We start from the raw sequence: 23564 nt of genomic DNA, 5'->3' as shown, positions 1-23564 counted from the left end.
ACCAGATGCCTCCAGAAGGAGCACAAGCAAAGATTTAACCCATTTTTGCCCAGCCCACAGGTGTACACATTTGATCCCTGCTGCATATATGCGATGTTGGGCAAAAATGACTTAATAGCCCTGCCTTATTGTTTCTCCCTAGCAACTACTGTTCAGTGGCATACTGCCTTGAACATGGAGGTATCACATAGCCATTCAGACAAGTAGCCATTGGTAGAACTGGGCTAATGGCCATCACTGGATCTTGTGACAGCAAATTCCATGCATTAATAATTAAAGTCATTAAAAGCATTGTGAAGAAGTAAGGTATTATTAAGCCAAATGGGAGAAAACAGATTGCTGGTTATTTAAGTGCCTGACAATTGCATGTAAGGTCTCATCTCCATTTTGATTAGTAACCATTGTCAAATATCATGATAGTCAAGCATGCCAAGTGCAAGACTGGATAGTGCACATACAACGAAGTTGATAGCAAGCGATGTGTCTTTCCACACACCTTCTTTTTCTTTTCTTTTTTTAATAAAAAGGTGAGTCTGTTGGAAGAAAACATTGAACATGGGAGGCTGCCTTATTTTACGGCTATACTATTGGTTCATCTGGCTCCGTATTGTCTATGTGGGCTTGCAGTAGTTCTCCAAGGTTACTGACAGGTCTTCCTTAATCTTACCTGGAAATGCAAAGGATTGAACCTGGGACCTTTTACATGCAAGTTAGGGGCTCTGCTATTGAGCTGCCTGTCTCTCCAACCATTCTCAATCCTGCTGTAACAACAGCAAGATGTGACAACATGAGCATAATTCAAGGTGCTGGTATCGTCTTTTAAAGTGCAAAAGAGTGAGCTTCCAATGGAGTTTAGGGAGTTCCTCCTTCCAAATGAGCCCCCAGTGTGCATGAGATTGTCCAAATAGTGTTGCAATGTGCTTTACCTCTTACAGGACTTCATTCCTTGAAGGCATGAAGAGATGCATGATGGGCTCATCAGTAGTGCTTTATGTATATTGTCAGCCCTTGACCTCCGTTTTATGCTTTTCATATTGATAGGCCACTTTTCTGAGATCCTGTGTGACTTGCCTTTCTGTCTTTCCTTTTATTTCTTTGTCCATGGACTCAGGACCAGAGGAAGCAGAATCAGTAGATTCAGTTTTGTTGTTTTGTCTTAGCTATGCTTGAGCTGATGTTTTCCGAATTGGGAATAGTCACTGGTCTTTTTTTTTTTCTTTAACAGAACTTGAAGAATCCCGACAAAAATGCCCACCTTGTTGGTACAAATTTGCAAACATTTTCTTGATCTGGGACTGCTGTCCATGCTGGTTGAAAGTAAAGCATATTGTTAACATAATTGTGATGGATCCATTTGTTGATCTTGCTATTACTATTTGCATTGTTTTAAATACACTCTTTATGGCAATGGAGCATTACCCCATGTCTGAAGATTTCAACAACGTGCTTGTTGTTGGAAATCTGGTGAGTCTGTCAATGATATTTGCACCTTTAAACATTGCTTGTTTTGAAGGCACGCTTGAATTTTAAAGGTGAAAAGTTTCAGGGTTTTTGTTGTTTTTTTAAGTAACTGTGGTATTGTTGATCTCTCAGATAGGCATGTCTGCTAACTCATATTGGATGGAGCTGCCATTTTTTTTCCTTGCATAACTTTGTGTTTATCTGCCAAAAATTAAGATGCTTACTTTGTTGTTCCTACTCCATGTAACAGCATAATGAACTATCTGGATTTGAAAAGGTTTGTGGACAGATTCTGAGAGGAGTAATTAGCAGCGTGGCTGGGATTAAAACTTTACATGGACCCTATGCTTAGAGCCTGTGTGGGCCAGACTATAATGATAAAACTAACTAAGGGCACAATCCAAAGTGCGCCTTATGCTGGCCCAAGTCCCTTGGGGCCCAAGGGGAAGAGTTTCCCCTTACCTCTGGCTGAGCCACTGCTGCCAACGAACCTGCATTGGATGCAGCGCAAGCCTCCTGGCTTGCCTGCTCCAGTGCAGGTTTGGATTGCGCTCTAAGAGGAGTTTCTTGAAAGGGCAAAACTTGAGAGACAGAAGGGGTAGAAGTGGAAGAAGAAGCACTGAGGATGAATCTGATGGGAGGGGCAGCTGGGACAGACAAAGCTAGAAGCAACGAAGTATCCAAGCTAGTCACATGACTGTTTTATTTGAGGAACTGCAATTTGGATTAGAAGTTTGTTTGAGGGAAGGGGGCACTTATCTCTTCTCCTTGTGGCCTATTATAAAAATCACTTCCTCCAAGCTGGTCTTGCCCTTTGGAAAGAAAAATAAGATTTGATCTTGGCTGATTTTTGCAGTCACTTTGGATTAAAAATGTTGGGGAAAACATTCATGTAACTGAGGCCCTAATCAACTCCTAGCCAACTTTCTAGCACTGACATAGCTGTGCCAGTGGGCCATGTGCTGCATCCTGCAGTTGGGTGGCAGTCATGGAGGCCTCCTCAAGGTAAGGGATTGTTTGTTCCCTTGCATCGGAGCTGCATTGCCCTTACCTTGCTTCTGGAAAGTTGGTTAGGATTGCGCCCTGGGTGTCATATGTAAGTGCCACATATAAGCTGCTTAAGTGCTACTTCCAGTGCCAATGTCACTTTATAAAGAAAACCTGAATCAAATCCAATAATGAACCAATGAATACTTCAACAAAACGTTGGAAATAAAAGTTTTTACACTGCGTTTACATCAGCTATGTGTATCTTGAGAATGAAAATCTGCACCTGCAAACTGCAATTTTCAGCTTTTGGAATTGAAATGGAAACATTTACATTTCACATTCAGGTTTTCACTGGAATCTTCACAGGAGAGATGGTCCTCAAACTAGTAGCCATGGATCCATATTATTACTTCCAAGAAGGCTGGAATATTTTTGATGGCATTATTGTAACCCTTAGTTTGATTGAGCTTGGCCTTTCAGATGTGGAAGGACTGTCAGTTCTCCGGTCTTTCAGATTGGTAAATATGACTCAGTCAACTGAAGATTGCATTTTACAAATATAAAAATAAATTCAGTGCTTTGTATTTTCAGGATAATAAAATAAGCTCATTATGATGAACCTGTATTCTATCAATTTCAGTGTTTAATAAACCTTTTTATCTTTTATGCTAAGAATTCTAACAATCTAACTTTAAACAAATTATTTATGTGTGGCTATCTTTGCCTGACAACTTCAAATATTTAAGGCACAATCCTGCAAAAGCTAGTTGTGACTGAAAAAGCAAGTGGAGAGCAATACAAGGATGGCTTGTATTCTAAGATGTTGTGCAGTACTTCCTGTTCCTGGAAGGAGCCACTTCTGTTCACACCCTTCCACTCATGCAAAGGGGCCTTGCATGAATGCCATGTGCCTTCCATGAATGGAAAGCACTTCCAACAAGAAAGCAACACTTTGTGGAAGCCTTTGGATATGATCCAGTATATGCAAGGCTATCTATGTGTACATTTCAAGTAAGAGTACATCCATTATGCAGGGGATGGACAGAGTGGATAGGGAGATGCTCTTTACACTCTCACATAACACCAGAACCAGGGGACATCCACTAAAATTGAGTGTTGGGAGAGTTCAAACAGACAAAATAAAATATTTCTTTACTCAGCGTGTGGTTGCTCTGTGGAACTCCTTGCCACAGGATGTAGTGATGGCGTCTGGCCTGGATGCCTTTAAAAGGGGATTGGACAAGTTTCTGGAGGAAAAATCCATTACGGGGTACAAGCCATGGTGTGTATGCGCAACCTCCTGATTTTAGAAATGGGTTATGTCAGAATGCCAGATGCAAGGGAGGGCACCAGAATGAGGTCTCTTGTTATCTGGTGTGCTCCTTGGGGCATTTGGTGGGCCGCTGTGAGATACAGGAAGCTGGACTAGATGGGCCTATGGCCTGATCCAGTGGGGCTGTTCTTATGTTCATTATAAGTCTGCACATGACTGAAATCTTTCAACACAATTTCATGCAATTTTATTCACTTCTGAACCTAGTGAACCAGGTTACAAGCCATGATGTGTATGTGCAACCTCCTGATTTTAGAGGTGGGTTACCTCAGAATGCCAGATGCAAGAGATGGCACCAGGATGCAGGTCTCTTGTTGTCTTGTGTGCTCCCTGGGGCATTTGGTGGGCCACTGTGAGATACAGGAAGCTGGACTAGATGCGCCTATGGCCTGATCCAGTGGGGCTATTCTTATGTTCTTATGTTTAAACCACAGGGAAGGAAGTTCCCACAAGGAAACCCTTCCCTCTCCTCCACACTGTAGCTCCTCTGACCCTCAAAAATCCATCTCTGATGTTCAGGGAACCCTCTGACCTTAGATGGGTTGCAGCACAGCCTGTTGAGAGTGGGAGAATCAATGATATTCAGTCCCCCTTTTTGCACAGACAGAAATACCTTCAGTTTGTGCAAATCCAGAATATGAAGAAACCCACTGATTTCAATGGAACTTAATTGCATTTAACTTTTGCTACAGTGCGCCTATCAACTTCTGCACTAACCTGCCTTCATTCTTACAGTGGTCCATTACTTTTTGTTTTTCAGTTGCGAGTTTTCAAATTAGCAAAATCCTGGCCAACACTGAATATGCTGATCAAGATTATTGGCAACTCAGTGGGTGCTCTGGGAAATCTGACCTTAGTCCTGGCCATCATTGTCTTCATTTTTGCCGTGGTTGGCATGCAGCTGTTTGGGAAAAGCTACAAGGAATGTGTGTGCAAGATTGCAAAAGACTGTGAACTTCCACGCTGGCATATGCATGACTTTTTCCACTCTTTCTTGATTGTCTTCCGGGTTCTATGTGGAGAATGGATAGAGACTATGTGGGACTGTATGGAAGTTGCAGGTCAAGCTATGTGCCTTACGGTCTTCATGATGGTTATGGTAATAGGAAACTTAGTGGTACGTAACTAAAGTTTATAGTTGTCATTATTTCTGTTTCACAAACATTACTGCAGTGCAAAATGTCTTTCCAGCAAAAATTAGATTTTTTTTTTCTCTATCCCTTATTTAGGTGTTGAATCTATTTTTGGCTTTGCTACTGAGCTCATTTAGTGCAGACAACCTTGCTGCCACGGATGATGACAATGAGATGAACAATCTCCAGATTGCCATGGCAAGAATAGATAAAGGGGTAGACTATATGAAGAGAAAAATCCGTGAATTCATCCAGAAATCCTTTGTTAGAAAGCAGAAAGCTTTAGATGAAATCAAACCCCTTGATGACCTAAACAATAAAAACAGCTGCATTTCTAATCATACCACAGAAATTGGTAAAGATCTAGACTGTCTTAAGGATGGCAATGGAACAAGCGGAATTGGCACAGGGAGCACGGTGGAAAAATATATCATTGACGAAAGTGACTACATGTCATTTATAAACAACCCCACTCTGACTGTGACGGTGCCGATTGCTGTTGGAGAATCAGATTTTGAAAATTTAAATACAGAAGAGTTTAGCAGTGAATCAGATTTGGAAGAAAGCAAGGAGGTAAGCCTTTAAATACTGCTTATTTTTAAATAAGCCTTTTCTAATACTTTCTTTAGAAAAATAATAATAATAATTGTGACTGTCCAGATACTATCCTGCAAAAGGATTTTAACACCCTGCAGAACTTTTGTTGAAGGTGAGGTAAATACTATATGTTTTAAAAAAAATTAGATTAGAATTGTATTATATTGTATTGGCAACCTTCAGTCTCGAAAGACTCTGGTATCGCGCTCTGAAAGGTGGTTCTGGCACAGCGTCTAGTGTGGCTGAAAAGGCCAATCCGGGAGTGACAATCCCTTCCACACCGGGAGCAAGTGCAGTCTGTCCCTGGTCTGTCTCCCAGGGATAGATTAGAATAGTGTTTCTCTAACTGTGGGTTGGAACCCACTAAATGGGTCACAAGCTAATTTCAAGTGGTCCCCAATCATTTTAATGTGTATTTTATTTTTAATATGTTAGACTTGATGTTACCATGGTAAGTGACTGCATTTGGGGAAATATTACAGTACTTTTAACAGGCTACTATGTATATGCTTATAACAATGACAGTCAATGGGGCTTACTCCCAGGTAAGTGTGGATAGGATTGCAGCCTTTGAGGAATTTTTAAAAAACAGATCAGCAACTGCTTGAGAGGGTTAGGCGGGTTTTTCATTATTATTATTTTTTAATTAACTTATTAACTTTTAAATTACTTACTTGATTTTATTTTGATGTATGGGTGGTGTTAAAAAATTTCCTGCTTGATAATGTTACTTCTGGCCATGACATGACTTCCAAGTTAATGTCATCATTTCCGGTGGGTCTCAGGGCTAAAAGGTTTGAGAACCACTGGATTAGAATATAAGAAGTCTTTCTCGTATAATAAAGAACATCCTTAATGAAGATTTTATAATCTGTTTCACTGATATTGCTACTGTAAATCCCTGCTTGTCTCCATTCTTTTTTTATGTTGCACTTTAATGGATTTTGACAAGAAGGGTGTCATTATCACATCTGATAACAATTCCCAGTCCTGAACCAGAGCACTTTATTCCTCCAAAGAAGTGTGGGTGAGATAATTCCATGGAGTGGTAAAGAAAAAGTATCAATATCCATCTCTTCCTTCTAAAACTTGCCCAGATATCATGGGGAGAAAAGGTTTTAATCACATATCTTCCCCCAACACTAATTCTCCCTCTCGCTCAAGCAGGCCTCCCATATTCATTCCTTTTTTTTTTTCAACCCTCAGCATTCCATGGTCTTCAGCTTGTCCTCAGTATTCTGTAGGTACTGGAAGCTTAGTGAGCACAGATTCTCATGAAGCCATTGTTCAAGGGTGTGTGTGTGTGTGTGTGTGTGTGTGTTCTGAACAATTCCTTTATTTTAATTTCCAAGTGAATACATTTCTGCATACTGAGGGAGTCTTCCAACGATACAGAAATCATCACTTTGTATTTTGGGAACCCTATTTTGCTTCCAGAATTACTGGCACAGTATCAGAGGCACAGCACTGGCAGAGTGCTGAAGTCCATCAGAGGGCCCACCTGGCCAGGCCAACCACCCAATCCCTCAGTACCAGTGGCAGTTGTAGCACACAATGTGCCATTAGGAGTATGAGCAAGAGATGACATGGGGTGCAAGACTTTGCCTCAAGGCCCTTGTCCACCAGTTCTAAATTTGCAATGTGCAATTCAGAACAATGGCAATTACTTTCTTAAGAGGAGCATTACAAGATCTAAAACTGATTTTTAACACACAGCCCAATCCCAGGTATTCATTACACTGCTAGAATATGTCTTTCCACCTGTCCCAAACACAAGTGTTGCCTGCAGGAGTGTTGCCTGGCCGCTGCTGGAAGCGGCAAGTGGCTGGCTGTGTGCAGTGACAGACTGGGGACACCCACCATCACAGGTGAGACCATGCAGAGGGCAGGAGGGAAGTGGGGAGGGATGGAATGGGGCAGAGAAGAGCAGAATGGGGTGGTAATGGGGAGAGGAGGGTGGATCTGACCCAGGGAGGGGGCAGATACAGTGGCAGCAGTACCCACTGAATCCTCACCCCCTTCCTGGGCTTCATCTGCCTTCATGGGTCCACATAGTTTTGGGCCAGTGATATCACTTGAGCAGGTCCAAGTAGACCTGGTGGGCTGCCATGGTCTTACCTTAGAGCAGGGGTGTCCAAACTTTCTGGCAGGAGAAAAAACGAATTAATTTACATTTCAAATTTGAAAAAATTTACATAAATGAATATATTAGAGATGGAACTTATATGAATGAATGAAGGTCTTGCAATAGCTCAAGGTCTATAAAAGGCCTTGCACAAAGCAAGGCTGGCCTTTCGTTTGCTGCCGCTGCTGCATCACAGGCGTGAAACAGCAAGAAGTGGAGGGAACCCTCACCCCACAGCTCATGTGAGAGGTCAAACAGTTGCCCTCATGCTGAGAGCAGTTTTATTGGGCCAGCATGGGCTCTAGCAATTCTCTGGAGGGCCAGAGGCTCATTGGAGACTGGGGGCTCCCTGCGGGCTGGGTTGGGAGTCCCCGAGGGCCACAAGTGGCCCCCGGGCTGGGGTTTGGGCAACCCGCCTTAGAGCACCCCTACCTTGGGATGTTTTCTTAACCCAAGGAGATCTCTGGAGGCCGAAACTCCCCCACGGAATATGGCGGATGCCTTGTTGGTGCTGCAGCATCACCAATAAAGCAGTTATGGAGGATTAGGCTGACAAATACACAAAATCAATTGTGTCTAGTTTTGTATGAATATTTTTTCCTCAGTCTTAAGTTGATTAACTACAACGTGTACTTTCTTTAACAGAAGCTAACTTCTTCTAGCTCATCTGAAGGAAGCACAGTTGATATTGGACTTCCTGCTGAAGAGCAACCAGAAGTAGAAGCTGAAGAAGCCGCTGAACCAGAAGCATGTTTTACTGAAGGTGAGGAAAAGTGACATTAAACAGCTGGTGTCAATTCAGTTTGTCAGGCTTCTGTTTGATTTTATTACTGAAAGATATGAGCTTTGAAGGGATGCAAACAAAGACCGTATGGCCTACATGTAGATAAATAATTTGGATGTTTCCATGAGAAACATGAAATGAAAATGATGGTTTTTCTTCACTTCTGTCTTCTTAAAATGTAATATATATTTTCAGGTTGTGTACGAAAGTTCAAATGCTGTCAAGTCAGTGTAGAAGATGGAAAAGGAAAACAATGGTGGAATCTTAGGAAAACCTGCTTCCGAATAGTTGAACACAACTGGTTTGAAACCTTCATTGTCTTTATGATTCTTCTTAGCAGTGGTGCTTTGGTAAGCAAAAAAAGGAAAGATATTTTTGAAACTGCACCTTTTTTAAAAGTGCTTTTTAACATAATAAATGCACAGCATTGAATTTTGGATCCAGAGTAGTGTAACTTGATTTCTGTTAATTCCTCACTTCCAATTAAGCCTTATTTACTGTCTTACATGCTATGCTAGAGATCTCCTCCACCTTAGGTATGGTTTTTCTGGGCACTGCAATGGGAAGGAGTGAAAGCCTTGTTGTATGCATGAAGTTCCACTTGCTTTTCTCTGGATCTAGGCCCAAATTTCCATAAAACATGGCCTAATTATATGTTTGAAAGGGACTTAGAAACTGGGAAACCTTTTTAACCTGTTGCCAGTCACTTCTAGCCATCAAATACCTTACACAAAATGATAATTTCAGTTTTTACTAAGAAGTAAAATTGTTTGGTAATGCTACAATTATAGACAGAGCTAGACAGAGTAGTTGCTGTCATAACCCAATTTTCCCTATCCTGCCGACTACACCAGTTTGTCCCGTCCAAATATTCCAACTCCCTTCTAATGCCCACTATTTGGCTAATTAACACCCTCCTTTTCCAAGAACAATAGCTGTGGTGTGCAAAGTAATACAGAACTCCTTATCAGTTGAGCAATTAACAAAATTTATTGCTACAAACACAGACACTCCCTCCAAGTCCTCTTGTCCAGAGGCTTTCCCTCCCCAAAACTCCACTTAACTCAGTGGGTGAAGGTCTGAAGCCTCCAGTCCAAGTCCATGGTCTAATCTCCAAAGCACAGTCCAGTCTTCCCAATTCAGCCTTCTGCAGCAGAGTCCCTCCTCCAGCAGGGTCCTGGCAGTCTTCTCTTCTGTGTCTTCCAGCAGAGTCCTGGCAGCCCCCTTCTCCCATAGGTCTGGGCCAGGTAGCTCTGTCTGGCCAGGTAGTGTCTCCTTCTGGGTCTGGGTAGCTTTTGGCTCCTTCTGAAGCTGCCTTTTATCCTGCAGTCCCCTTGCTAAGTCCAAATGCAGCTCAGCTGTGAGCTACCTCATTAGCTCATTCAAAGTCCCATTAAGGTCAAAGGAAGCTCAGGTGTCCATCCAGCGCTCCATTGGCCTTGATTGATTACAGCTGTGGAGCTAGCCCTTCCCTTCCCAGAGCTGTCAAACAGCTGTCAAAACATGGGAATTGCTCTCAACACCACATCATCCACCTGATCATCTTCTGATCTTCCATTACAGTTGCCTAACAGGAAGCAGAGAGAAAGGAAAACATTTGTACTAATTAAGACTTGCTTCAATTGACTGATTCATTCAAATAGCAGCGCCCTGTATCCCTGTTTCAGGGATATGTATCCCATATCCGCTGGTTCAGTTAATTGCGGATCGGGTCCACGGCCCCCCCCCCCCAGGGTTTTCCGAGCCCAGCAGAAAGCCCTCTGGGACTTCCCGTGCCTCACTATGCTAACACATTATAAACATCACTTGCAGTTTTGACACAAAATCAGAAATAGCGGTTTTTTAGTTGTAACAGTCATTCAGAGCCTGGCAGGTGGACACCCACAGCCTCTGCTGGGCTCACAAGACCCGCCAGTTGTGAGGGGGGCCTCCGTAGGGTGGGGGGCATTCCCTCGTATCCACACTTTGAGGAACAGAAACCCCACAGATAGCCTGCACATGGTATTAGCCTCTACTGACTAGACCTGTATTTCTGTTTTTATAAAGCCTTCTATGGAGTGGTGGGGCAGGATTTTGCATTGACATCATCTCTTTGGGATACAGTAAAAGATTCTGTTCTGCAGTTACAGAAGGAGATCTGCAGCCATGCTCAGCCCATCCAAAGACATTGAGGAAGCTGGCACAGGTGGCTTATTAGCCTTCCAGCATGGACTACAAAACTATTCCATGTTTTTCCTTTCTGTAAGGAAACGATTAGTGTAAGTGAAATAAGGAAAGGGGAGTGTGGATCAGGAATGTGAATCTGTGTCTTGTAAACTGTATATTAGGAAAAGCAGATCTAAAAAGTCTACAAAAACTCCTTTGAAATCAGAAGGAAATGGAGATGCCAAACTTTCAATCAGTTAAAAAAAAACATTAAAAAAAATAACGTTAAGCTATTTGGAACAATTTACAGGCATTTGAAGACATCTACATTGAACAGAGGAAAACTATCAAGACCATACTAGAGTACGCGGACAAGGTCTTCACATACATCTTCATTCTTGAAATGCTTCTGAAGTGGGTGGCATATGGCTATCAAACCTACTTCACTAATGCCTGGTGCTGGCTGGATTTTTTGATTGTTGATGTATGTATCCTATTAAGCGTTTATATATGTATTTTATTTAGGCCCCCTTCATAAATTGTCATTAAAGATTTTCCTTTCTTTTAACCTTATTTTATTTTATTTTTTTTTTCATTTTGATCAACAAAACATATAATGCATGTCTCAATTCTTTCTTATGGGCTGATTTCAGTATACTATCTGGCACTCACAAAAAGAGCAACTTGTTAGTCAATGATCAGGAAAATGGAATCTAGTTCACCAAAAAGTTATATGGATAACCAGTTCTTCCAACATAACAATTCCACATGAAAACCCCCCAAAATGATGCCATGGCTGTGAAATTTTGCCTTGGAAAAGGCCCTTAGTAAGCAAAATAGGCTGCAATCCTAACCACACTTTCCTGAGAGTAAGTCCCATTGAACAAAATAGGACTTACTTCTGAGTAGACCTGGTTTGGATTGTGCCCATAGTATGATAAAACTTTATTATGTATAGGGTATTAGCACTGTATTAATGAGTTTTCAATTAAAGTTCTACTGTTGTTGATTCTGTAGCAACACTTAGTGCCAACAAGCCCCATCTGCTACTACGAATACAAATTGGAATACTCTTGCATTTATGAAAAATCATTACTTTCCTGTGGTGACAGAATGCTAATCAAATCATGGGAACTTCAGCAATACACCTAAATGAAATGATCAGTTAAGAAAATATATTTCTTAGAGTTGTTGGGAGTGCATGAGCCCAAGGCAGAACTATGGTTTAATCCTGGTTCCACATAATGTCTGAACCTGGCCTTATAAGTCAGACATTCTTATAAGTATGATCAGTTACAGAATTTATTCATTTAAAAATAAAATCAATTCAAGAGCAGTGGTTCCCAAACTTCTCCTCAGAACTTGGGAACCACCTAAGTCAGTTGGATTCAAACTGGGACGTCGCGACGCCCCAGCCTGTGGGTCCTCTCCTCTGCCCCGTTAAGGGGCGGGGGCAGCCAGGAGACAGGGAGAAGGCTCGTGCACTTGCCCAGGCCTCCTGCAGCCTCCCGGGGGTGCGGGGAGCCCTGAGTAACCTTCAGCAGGGCTCCCCAGGTCAGGAAAGGTGAAAGTGGCGCGATCGCGCCCTGCTCCGCAAAACCGAAAAACTGTACATGCTCAAAGCTCTTCAGTATAGTGAAAGGTCAGTAAAAACAAATCCTCCATGATTGTATTGGAGGGTTATCAGGATGTGAAGCAGGGATCTAGCGCAGCTTCAGAGCAGTGGTTCCCAAACTGGTGAGTCACGAACCATGAGCCAGGGAAAGCCCTGTCTTTAAGGAGCGAGGAGGAGTAAAGGCAGCGACGCGATCGCCAGGTTCACACTACTGCCAGGGATGAAAGTTTTTTTAAACTTACATTCCACGGCACCAGACTCCTGGGGAATGCCTCCACAGGACTCCGCAAACCTCAGAATGTCTCAAAATAACGACTGTGTCCCACTTCCGGTTTTGTGATTGCAAACTGGAAGTGGGTCACAATCGCTATTTTGAAATATTCTGAGACTTGGAGAGCCTTGCTAAGACATCCGTGGGCTTCCTGCACATCCTCCCCCCAGGTGGTTGGTGCTGCAGAAAACAAATTTTAAAAAACTGCTATTCATCCTTAGCAACAGTGTGATCCTGGCAAATGCATCACTGCCTTTACTCCTCCCATGCAAATACTTAGGTCTGCCGTTTTCAAGACCAAAACTCCGGGAGTTTGAAACTCACAGTAAGTCTTTGCGGGGGCAGGGGTAGGCAGCAGGGGGAAGGCAGCGATGCAATCTGCAGGATCGTGCCGCTCAGGGGGGCTGCAGGGGCTTGGGTGCACTTGCCCAAGCCTCCTGCAGCCTCCCGGGGGTGCAGGAAGCCCTTCGCAACCCTCGGCAGGGCTCCCCAGGTCAGAAAAAGTGAAAGCAGAGCGATCGCGCCCTGCTCCGCAAAACCGGAAGCGGAGCACGATCGCTCCGTTTTCCCTTTTGACGAGGCTGCAGGGACTGGGGTGCACCCTCCAGTCCCTGCAGCAGCCATCCCTGTGTGCGGAGAGCCCTGCACGAGCACCTGCAGGGCTCCCCAGGTCAGGGAAAGGGAGAGTGGGGCGATCGCGCTCTGCTTCCGCTTTTGCGGAGAAAGAGCAGATCGCTCATTCTCCCTTTCCCTGATATGCGGCACCCTGCAGGCGCTCGCGTAGGGCTCCCTGCACACAGGGATGGCTGCTGCAGGGACTGGTGAGTGCATCCCAGTCCCTGCAGCCCGCTGAGCAATGTGATCCTGGGAATCGTGTCGCTGTCCTCCCCCTGCCCCTGCTGCCTCCCCCTCCCGCCTCCGCAAAGACTTACTGTGGGTTTCAAAATCCAAGAAAGTTTGAAAACCACAGACCTAAGTATTTGCATGGGAAGAGTAAAGGCATTTGCCAGGATCACAGTTGTGCTAGGCTTCTTTACACATAATCAGAGTGGATGGTGGAAGCCATTTTTGCTCCTGCAGGCAACTCATCCAATTTCCATATAGGGAACAGATATATGAAGGATCCTATCTTGAGACCGGGGTAGACTTTGATTACCTTTCTTTCTAGCCCTATGATTCCTCCAAACCAAACCAGAGACCACTGCACAACAAAAACTCCCTTCTTGTCCCGAGCAGCACTTACTGTTCTGTTGTTCTGCCGCTTTGTTCTTCACCCATGTGGGCACAAGGATGCTCTAGGTCAGTGGTCCCCAACCTGGGGTATGTGTAACCCCAGGGGTTCTTGCCAGGACCTTTAGGGGTACTTGAAAAAAATTAAATACTGGCAGGTCTCTATTATAATGCCTTGGGGTTTAGAATGCATTTCAGGGCTAATATGAGGGGTACCATTTATGGAAATGGGATGCCAAGAGGTACACAAGTGAAAAAATATTGGAAACTACTGCTTTAGGCAGTTGCAACTATAGCCCAGACATCCTGGTGCAAAGCCTGTTGGGACGTCCTTAGATGCAATTGCCAGAATAAACCTATGCTCACATGGGTGAAGAACGAAGCATCAGAGCAGCGGAACAGTAAATGCTGCTCACAGGTGGGAGGTATTTTGGCAAATGCTGAATCTGGCCTTTTTTTTTTTCTGGATCTGGCCCATGAACCAGGATCTGGCAAGCCCTGCTCCAAAGTACTGTCACAGGAAGTTCTGAAATTACAAAAATAAAGGTATCCTAAAAAGTCTTTAGACATCATGTAATGGTGATTTTTGCTTTTGTTTTTAACAGGTTTCTTTGGTTAGCCTAACAGCAAATGCATTGGGTTATTCTGAACTTGGTGCCATTAAGTCCCTCAGGACATTGAGAGCTTTGAGACCTTTACGAGCCTTGTCAAGATTTGAAGGGATGAGGGTAAGATGAAATGAGAGAAAAGCGAATCATAAATAATATGCATGCCTAAATGGACGGAATGTTCCATGCATGTCCAATAAGGAATGATAAATCCATGCAGAAATGCTGCCCTTTCATTCTATTGCATATTTATCCGTAATAGATAAGCAAAAGGCTTCATTAGCTAATGTTGACCCTTTATTCAATACCACACATTAGCTCCATTTATATTACTTTACTTTCTAGCCAATTTGAGGAGTTTTCATAAATGTATTGAAGCAGATTTGCTAATAGTAATTTTAAAGGTGAGTAGATTTTGTGTAATTTGCTCTTAATAAACACATTGAATATTCTACTTCGTGATGAAGTTTACACTACACAACTGTTCAGAAGGGTGTGCTGCTCTCCTAAGTTCAGATCTGTACGTTCTACTTCCTGTTTAACTCAATGGGAAAACCATATTCTCATTGAAGTTAATAGTAACACATAATTTGTTTTTAGGTCAAATTTGATTATATCATAATGCAAGTTTCCAAGTAGTGTTATATCTTTTTTTTTGTTACTGATTTCCTTATACTGGCAAAGTCATATACTATGTAAGTCAGTGCTACTCAAAGTGTCCGTTAGTCATTGACTGCCATCCGTGGTTAATTTTCAGGAAAAGAAGCAACAATAATAACATGGTAGAGATATGGTACTGGTCCATGGCACATCAGATAGTTTGAGAAGCGTGGATGTACACAATTCAGTAACTTTCAACACTGCTAATGGTCTCATTGATTCTAATTTTTGTTGAAGACATTTATCAGACCATTCAATTGGTTCTTTTTTCATAATTAGCTAATAATTTCCTAAACAGTTGAGGTAACACCAGCAAATCCCCAACATTGCCTACACAAATCATGCAATATTATATGTTTGCTTTTGAGGTAAGTCAAGATCACTGCTTAATCTCAATTTCAGAAAAGTTCCTTACACTATATCCCTGTTTTCTTCTCTTCCTTGAAGTTGTTGGGTGAATCTATGACTGTGTCAAAGTCACCACTAAAACTTCCAAAGACTTGGAATTAATTTACCCTCTGTTTACAAGCTGATCCGAACTGCATGTTGTTCAAATCTGTTATTTGTAGAGAATGCTTTTTTGCCACTTCATGGAAACATAAGAGGAAACAGCTTTCATATAATAATAAAAAGAAACCTCTCTAGTGAGATAGACAGCTGATAAAATACTGTCTCAGTAGCATTTAGATGTAAATCCACACCAATATCTTAAAATGAAATTCAGATGACTGGAGCTCAGTTCCTCAAATTGTATCCATCAGGTTGCATATATTTTCTTCAAAATTTCTAAGAAGAAATATTGTAAATTGAAACTGACTCGATACATGAATTTCAGGTGCATCTAACTACCCCTTAATTTCAACAAATCCCTTTAAACAAGAAATTCATGAATTGAGAAGTCAGCAGTGGAATAGGGTAAGAGCTGGTCAATTGCTGTAGTGTTCACGAACATTCATTCAGTTTTCAACTGACTGTTTGGTTTATCCATGTTCATACTTCTTTTTATTTACTATTCATGAACATTCTTGCAAATGTGTTTTTGTTGGCACAAATGTTTGGGGAACTGTTGTCCTTTGTGGTCCTTCCTAAATAACTTCAAGAATGGAAATGATGCTTAATGTTCATGTAATATGAGTACCAAGAATATGGCAATCTGAAAAATTTCAGTACACATCTGGTTTATATTATAAGAAATATGATTATACTTGGTTTCATTTTTCCATTTACAAACAATTTCCAGTGCAACTTTTCTCTTTACTGCTTCTTAGAAGGAACCAAGGAGTCATGTGTACACATTGGTATCTGTTGTTCACCATTTGCTATCCATTTTCCCCCACTTAAAAGGTTTGTCTCATTGAACCAAGGAGCAAAAGAAATAACATCTGACTTTGGTGATCTGATAATACAGAACTAATATAACAAACAAACAAAAATGGATAAAGTGTGTAAACAACTTAAGTAGGCATTTTTTTTTTTTTTTTTGCCCAAAGCACTTAGCCGAAATTTAGAAAGAGTAAACATTTTCAGAAATCAATATCTGTTAATGAATGATTCGTGAACAGGAAAAGAACTCACATAAAACATTGTAACACATAGCTGACCAGCTCTCAACAGAGTCACTAGTGTGCTGACCTACACTCTTTGTAGATAGTTTTCATTTTAGCAATTCCATTTTGTGGGAGAAGGCAAAGGCAAGGTTAAGTTGGTGATGGGAAAATAGTGCCAATAATGAATGCTTTTTTGCATTTGTCAAGGGGAATAGTAGTTCAATGGCATGTGCACCATAGGGGTTCAACTAATGACAGTGCAGCAACAGATGTTACATATTAGGCACTGGTGACCTTCCATGAAGTATTTACTCTCAGGAAATCCAAAAGGACATCTAAACAGGTCTTGAATTTTCAGATTCCAGCATGCATCATGATACAATGTTGTCATGCAGTGCCAAGAAACTAGTGGAGTAATTTCACGGTAGCCTAGAACCAAATGTGTATGGAAGCCACTTTAGTTGTAAGGTAGGCAGCTGGTCATTGCACAAGTCATTTGTTGCCTGCTCAAGTTAATACAGATGTTGCAGCAGAATTTGCTGTTTGTTTTTTTTAATTCAGGAGAGGGCTCATTAATTTGAAGATATTCCAGAGTGATGAAAACAATTTGAAACAGTAGAAGGGATTAAAATATCCTCATGGACAGGACACTACTTATATTAAAAACATAGGATTGTGAGATGGCAGTAATAAGAACCATTTAACCTTAAATGAAACTGAGATCTAGTATCAACAAAGCTGATTTAAATTTTGTGTTATACAAAATGCTTAGTTTCGTTGAGTTAATTGATGGAATATGGCATACAAAATTTTAAACAACATTTTCAATCTTTTGCCATGCCATTTGAATTTATATTTTGACCTGTTGTTCCCAAGTACCAATTTCAATTTTCACATATTTGAATACTTACATTTATATGTGGTGCTTTAAATTAACTTCATATGATTTCTCTGTTCAAAAATGGGAAACATTATTCCTATGCAGAAGATAACCACAAGACCTAAGGACCATGTAAGTCTATGAAATATGACTCGACCATTTTTAACACTTACGTAATGACCTCATATGGTAAACAGGAAATGTGCACCAAAACAGAGTATTTTGAAAATGCAAGTCTGTTGTTTTCTTCAAAGAACTGTTTTAATGTAAAAGTAAATTTAAACTATCCCAACTCCACATAGGTGCTGGAAGGCAAAGTATGTAACTGCTTTCATTTGAATTAAATCTCTGTCACAGACAGAGAGCTATATTCTAATCTCACTGCATGTAGATATACGCCAATACCTACTTGCAAAATGAGATTTTAATATACCCATTGCTTTATATATTTCATTTTAATACTCCCTGTAATGTAATGCTTTTGCAGTAGTTCAAAATATGTATGTTATCGGAACAATAGAAAAATCAATATTCATTGCTTTGCTAAATGTAGAGGATTGATTTCTGTAGCAATTATGCATGTGTTTATGTGTAATCTCACCAGAAGACAGCATGTCATGCCGTGCTTGGTATATTTCTCTGAGAGCAGTTAAGCAAAAAAGGAGTTTTCAAAAATTAACCCACCTTGCACTTTCAGTTTTGCATGTCTTCCGCACATTTCTGGCTGATTGCTTTAAAGTGCTCTTGTATTTCAAATTTCCAGTCCAGTTTCTGAGGCAGCAACATTAAAAAGAAATTGGGATCCTAGAATATTCTATATAATTCAGTGGAAGTATTTGAAAAATGCCTCTTTTGTTGATGCAGTAATGCCGACTCATTTTACAACTATGCATCAAAAATGTTTTAAATTTGTACAGGTTCCAACTATTAAATTATGTCAGTAATTTATTTTTATGAGTGAATTATTTTTTATGAGTAATTTCTCCCATCAATCTTTTCACAGTAAATGTTTTTCACTGCTTTGCTCCTCTTTACTGTTATGACATAGAAATCATGACAGGAAAGAAGAGGAATGTTATTTGAATATTTAATGGCCCAATCCTATGGGCTGCCGCTGGAACTAGCATTCCGACGGCAGAATGTACTTTCCAGCAGTTGCAAAAGGTGATCTGGAAGTGTGCATTCTGAACGCTTCTGAATTGCCACCAGAGAGGTTGAACAGGCAAGTAAGAATGTGCCATCAACAGAGGTGAGTTGGTGGGGTGGGTGTAGCAGAGCAGGGATGGGCAGAATGGGGGAGGTCTGGGCATGTGTCGGAGGCAGGAGTGCATGGCACCCAGCATCAGTGACTTGCGCTAGATGCTATCCCCTTCCTCGACTCCTAGTATGCCCCCTTTCTCTTCTAAAACTTTTGCCAGCTAAAGAGCTGACATAGGTCCAAGGAGACCTATTGAATATCAGGAGGCTTTCCCAAGCCTCCCAATTGCCCCCCCCCCATATCACAGAGTGCAGCCCATCCCATTTTGGCATGGCTGCATACTAAGGCAGGGGCACCCATAGGATTGGGCTGTAAGGTTGAATCCAGATATGTCCTTCTGCATGCAGAAGGTGTCTTCCAATCAAATTAGGGCTGTTGATACGTCTGAGAAAAGCGAAACTAAATTCAGCCATCTCTTCTGCTCATGCTGGAGTTTGAACAAGTTGAGGCATGGGAAGTGCCGCAGCATTCACCTATTATGTGAACTCTTGTGCAGTCAGCTCTAGCGACAGTTTTCCTTCTGTTCATGGTTCTTTGGACTCCATCCAGTGTTCCTTTACGAACCACTTCTGCTTTTTGTCCCTGGTTTTATGAAAACAAATTTGAACTCTTTCTCAGTAAGTTTTCAAAATAGTTTTCTTATACCTGATCTTCTAAAGACACGTTCTCAGACCTCAATGCTATTCAGAGATGATTTAAAAAATATGAATGACCTGTACCTAATAGACAGGAACTTTTTCAGTCAATAAAATTATTTTAGAGTCTGTATTACTATCTGGCAGGTTTTATTTTAAAAGTTATATCTGACATGGCATATATTCAGTAATTTTGCATTCTTTGTCTCCTTTGTGATCTCTGTATAGTCACGTGAAATTCTGCATCTCTGCGCAAACAACCTTGGAAGCTTTCAAAGCTTTGTCAAGCATTCTGCCCTGTCTTGAATGGGGAAACCCCATGCACACTGTATGCCTCAAGGGTATGAAGAAGGCCCAGTCCTCAGTTCCTTTTTGACTGTCCCTGAAGTAGAATAAGGAATGCATCCTTTTGTCTTTCTTCCCTAATTTTACCTCAGTTTTCATCTTTATTTTATTGACGAGCAAGTCAGGCACAGCTCCATAGAAAAAATGGAGGTGCTGGTGGTGGTGGTGGTGTGTGTGTGTGTGTGTGTGTGTGTGTGTGTGTGTGAGAGAGAGAGAGAGAGAGAGAGAGAGAGAGTGAGTTCTCATTTAACACTCCCTGGATGTTCCCGTCCCATCTGAGGTCAACAATGTGGTGACATCGTTCACTTCAACCAACCTTTTCATTTCACTGATGTAAACGAAAGTTCTGCTGTTGTTCTAGTAAGTTCAGCAGTGCAGAATGCTATCAGTTCCTTATGAACTCCCAGTGATGCCCCTCCATTCATATCTCAATTCCCAATTCCACCCTCAGAAGAAGCACCGAGCAGCGTGCCACAGATGGACCTACAGGGAGACATATGAGCTCAGCAAGACAGGAGGGGATGGGCAGTATGAGGGGACAGAAGCGGCAGGTGCGAGGGAGGCTTGCCCATACCAGCCAGGAGGCTTGCAACCCAATCCTTTGCAGGTCTACTCAGAAGTCCCATTGCGGTCAATGGAGCTTCCTTCCTCTTTTTCTCTCACAATGAAATGCCTCCTTCTCTCACTTTGCCCGCCTCTTTATCCCCTCCCTGGGCTATCCAGGCATGATTTTCCTATCACTGGAACCCCCTCTCTTGTCCTTCCCTTCCTTGTCTAGAGAAAAAAATCAGGCCAGGCATTTGGCCAATCTGTTCCTTCCAAGATAAACAAGAGCGCCCACTTCCCCCTCCCATGGGCTGCCCCCATCATCTTCTGGTTTCTCCCCCCCCAGCCTCATGAAGCGTTCCTCCCTCCCCCCCTCAGTCCTGCAGCCCACTCCTGAAGCCAACTTATCCTTCTCCCACCAAGTCTACTGCTTGTGCTAGACTAAATGTAAGCTTCTGGATCACCCATGAGGTCTTTCGGAGAGATGTGAAAGCAGGGGGGAAAAGTAAGCCAGTATGCACACACATGAAGCCAAATCACCGAGTCTTTGACCCAAAAAGACAAGTCTCCGTGACGTAAGTCTATCAGATTTTTTAGGGTAAAACTCCCAAGTCAGTGACCAAGTTTTTGACATGCATGACTCGAGTTCCTACGAGTCACGAAAATGTGTTTTGGTGACTCAAGTCGAGTTGACAAGTCACAAGTCCCCATCTCTGGGAAGAAGTTATGTCATTAGGCAAGAAAGAGAAAGTGACATCACTTGCTGGCAGGGCCTGAAATGATGGCATTAAACAGGAAGTGATTGTTTTTAATAATGCACACTTTTTGAAAGTCAAAAAAGCTCCAAATCCTTTTTAGAATGTTCTGCTTTGTCTCTAAGTGACATTTGAGTTTTGAGTTCAGTCTTGACTCAGTGATTGATTCGGCACCGAGAACAACATTGCACAGAATGCATTGTGGCTTCTCTATGCCATTGCTTATCAAGGTGGCAAAGCCAAATTTTAGATAGTCTTCAGTGTATTTACGTTCCCCACACACTGAGACTCACCTAGGCGTACAAAGGGAAGGTACAACATGCCGACTCAGAGAGAGACCTGGGAGAGACTTCAGCAGAAGAAAACACACACACACACTGAGACAAGCCCGAGACAAGGCAGCAGCCAGAAGCATTGAGGAAGTGGCAGTTTAATAGGGAAGCCTCTTCCCTAGCCAGAAATTCCCACTGTTCCCACCTGCTAAGTTTTGCAACACTAATTTGCAAAGAGGCCCCAGCAGGCACAAGGAGGACAATATCTTTCAGAAAGGTAGTAAAGAAAGCATACTTACCACCAAATGATTACAATAACAAATACTCCAAGAACAACTGTTAACACTCAGGTCCTTGCTGTGCTTTCTCTCTTCCCACCTCACATTCTCAGTAACCATGTTCTTAAGTTCTGCCTGTCAAGTTGGTGGCAGATTGTTGTTCAAAAGAATCTTCCTAAATAGCTGTGCCAAGCTCTCTGCAATCCCCTGAAAATCATCTTGCGACCCCCTTGGAAGTTTCAATGCCCAGGTTGGGAACCAATGCTATAAGACATGGTTGGCAACCTTCAGTCTCGAAAGACTATGGTACAAGCCTACAGCACCCCGATATTCCCAGATGGTCTCCCATCCAAGTACTAACCAGGCCTGACCCTGCTTAGCTTCTGAGATCCGAAGAGATCAGGCATGTGCAGGGTAACAGTTGCTGCATGCTTCCATTCTTAAGGGGAAAGCTCTATACTGTTAATTTACACAGTGGACAAATACACAGGTTTGGTGGTACACTCGTGAGTTTGTCACAATGTCACTCAAAGTTTAGATGACCTGAAGGCAAGCCCTGAGAAGACAGAGATTGCTGTATGTGAGATCACCCTGACATACAGCCTCTCACAGTCTAGGATTGCTGCCAGATATACTACATAGGGCACAATTCAGCCCTTCACTTGGGCTGGTGCAAGTCCCTTGTGCCAGTCCAGAAGAGTCGCAAACATTCTGTAAGGCACGTTTTTGCCTCCTTGGGAAGAAGCCGGGCCAGCGCTCAGAGGAGTGCCAGCCTGTGGAGGCTGACACAAGTCTCCACACTGACTTCCTCCATGAGTCTTGCGTTGGCCCGGCTGGACCAACGTAAGGCCCTGTGTGGATGGGAGGGAGACGGAAGGGTGGGAGGTGTTCCTGGGCGGGGGAAGGTCAGGCAGTGGGTGGCCTCAGGGGTGGGCAGGTGGGGAGCAGGAGGTGGGGCTGGGATCTGGCAGTTATGCCAGATCCCAACTCCTGTTCCCAGGGAGAACGGAGCAGCTTCAAGTCACTCCGCTCTCCTCGGACTTGTGCCAGCTGAGGTGGTGGCGCAAGTCTGAGAAGACCCATTGGGCCAAAGGCGCCTTGCCCAGGGGTAAAGGGAAAAGTTTCCCCTTGTCTCTGGCTGAGCTGCCTTGGGCCCCTATTCTTCACTGGCTACAATGCAAGCCTCTTGGCTTGCCTGTTCCAGCGCAGGATAGGATTGTGCCCTTAAACACTTAAAATAGAGTAGCTGGGAGCTGACAGCTTCCAAAAGAACTGCAGAATATTGCTACAGGAAAAATGGGAAGAGAAGGTGGTCACATCTGTGACCAGTTGTGCAAATAAGAAAATATATCTGTGTAACAACTAGACTTGAAGCTAAGCTTTGAAATACTACAACCTAACTTTTTAGACCAGAAGAAGGAGGTGTTTCTTAGGTAGCTATACAAGCTGTAAGGGTTCCACCAAGATACACTCTCTGTCTAAATATGCAACATTTAGTTAACCATGTGGATTCACAAGTACAAGAACAAAAGGACCCTGAAGGGCAGTGACTGGTGAAGCATAAAATTCAGACAATAGCGTCCATCAGTTAATTTTTCAATACTATGTGTACAGAGAAAAATGTAGCGATCAGCATTATATTGTCCTCAATATATACTCACCATACATCTTCTGCTCATGTAAAGAAAAGTATATTCTCTTGAAACTGGTGGAACTAGATTTGCAGGATGGATTTCTGCACAATCTAGCTCCTAAACCCAATATAGGTTGAGACTAATTATTCATGTGGGTTCCATTCCAAGCACTGAATAAAAAAAAACGCATTATGGCAAATCAATTTAAAAAACAAGTTTCTTTGCTCCAGTGATTGAAAAACAGCCTTGCTGACCTTTTGACTCTAAGATAAGAGTCATTAAGAAGACACTCCATCAGCACTTCACTCAGCCCCTCCCTTCACCAATGCAAAATGATCACCTTTCTTTCACATGCTGGGGGAAGGGAGGGTATATTAAATCCTTATATACTGTAGGAAGTTTCTTTATATAATGATCAAATACAAGTGCTAGCTAACATGTAACATTACCAATTGGCCATCA

At 42.3% G+C, this 23564-nt stretch overlaps 1 protein-coding gene and 1 pseudogene across 1 annotated transcript in view; one reads left to right on the top strand and one right to left on the bottom strand.

Annotated features, from left to right (window-relative positions):
- The window catches only part of LOC136657724 (sodium channel protein type 1 subunit alpha), a 65880-nt gene that overhangs the window by 31420 nt on the left and 10896 nt on the right, over positions 1 to 23564 (top strand). Inside the window, exons 13-20 of the mRNA XM_066634679.1 lie at positions 1226 to 1464; positions 2796 to 2969; positions 4545 to 4901; positions 5014 to 5490; positions 8285 to 8402; positions 8619 to 8773; positions 10879 to 11052; positions 14290 to 14412. Coding sequence (XP_066490776.1) covers positions 1226 to 1464; positions 2796 to 2969; positions 4545 to 4901; positions 5014 to 5490; positions 8285 to 8402; positions 8619 to 8773; positions 10879 to 11052; positions 14290 to 14412 — 1817 coding nt within the window. The remainder of the gene's footprint in view (positions 1 to 1225; positions 1465 to 2795; positions 2970 to 4544; positions 4902 to 5013; positions 5491 to 8284; positions 8403 to 8618; positions 8774 to 10878; positions 11053 to 14289; positions 14413 to 23564) is intronic.
- Positions 21780 to 21900, bottom strand: LOC136638287 (5S ribosomal RNA; annotated as a pseudogene).

The sequence above is a fragment of the Tiliqua scincoides genome, chromosome 1 (genome assembly GCF_035046505.1).
Source record: "Tiliqua scincoides isolate rTilSci1 chromosome 1, rTilSci1.hap2, whole genome shotgun sequence".
NCBI classification, from domain to species: Eukaryota; Metazoa; Chordata; class Lepidosauria; order Squamata; family Scincidae; genus Tiliqua; species Tiliqua scincoides.
Note: the sequence above shows the minus strand (reverse complement) of the source record. Positions and strands in the feature narration are given on the sequence as shown.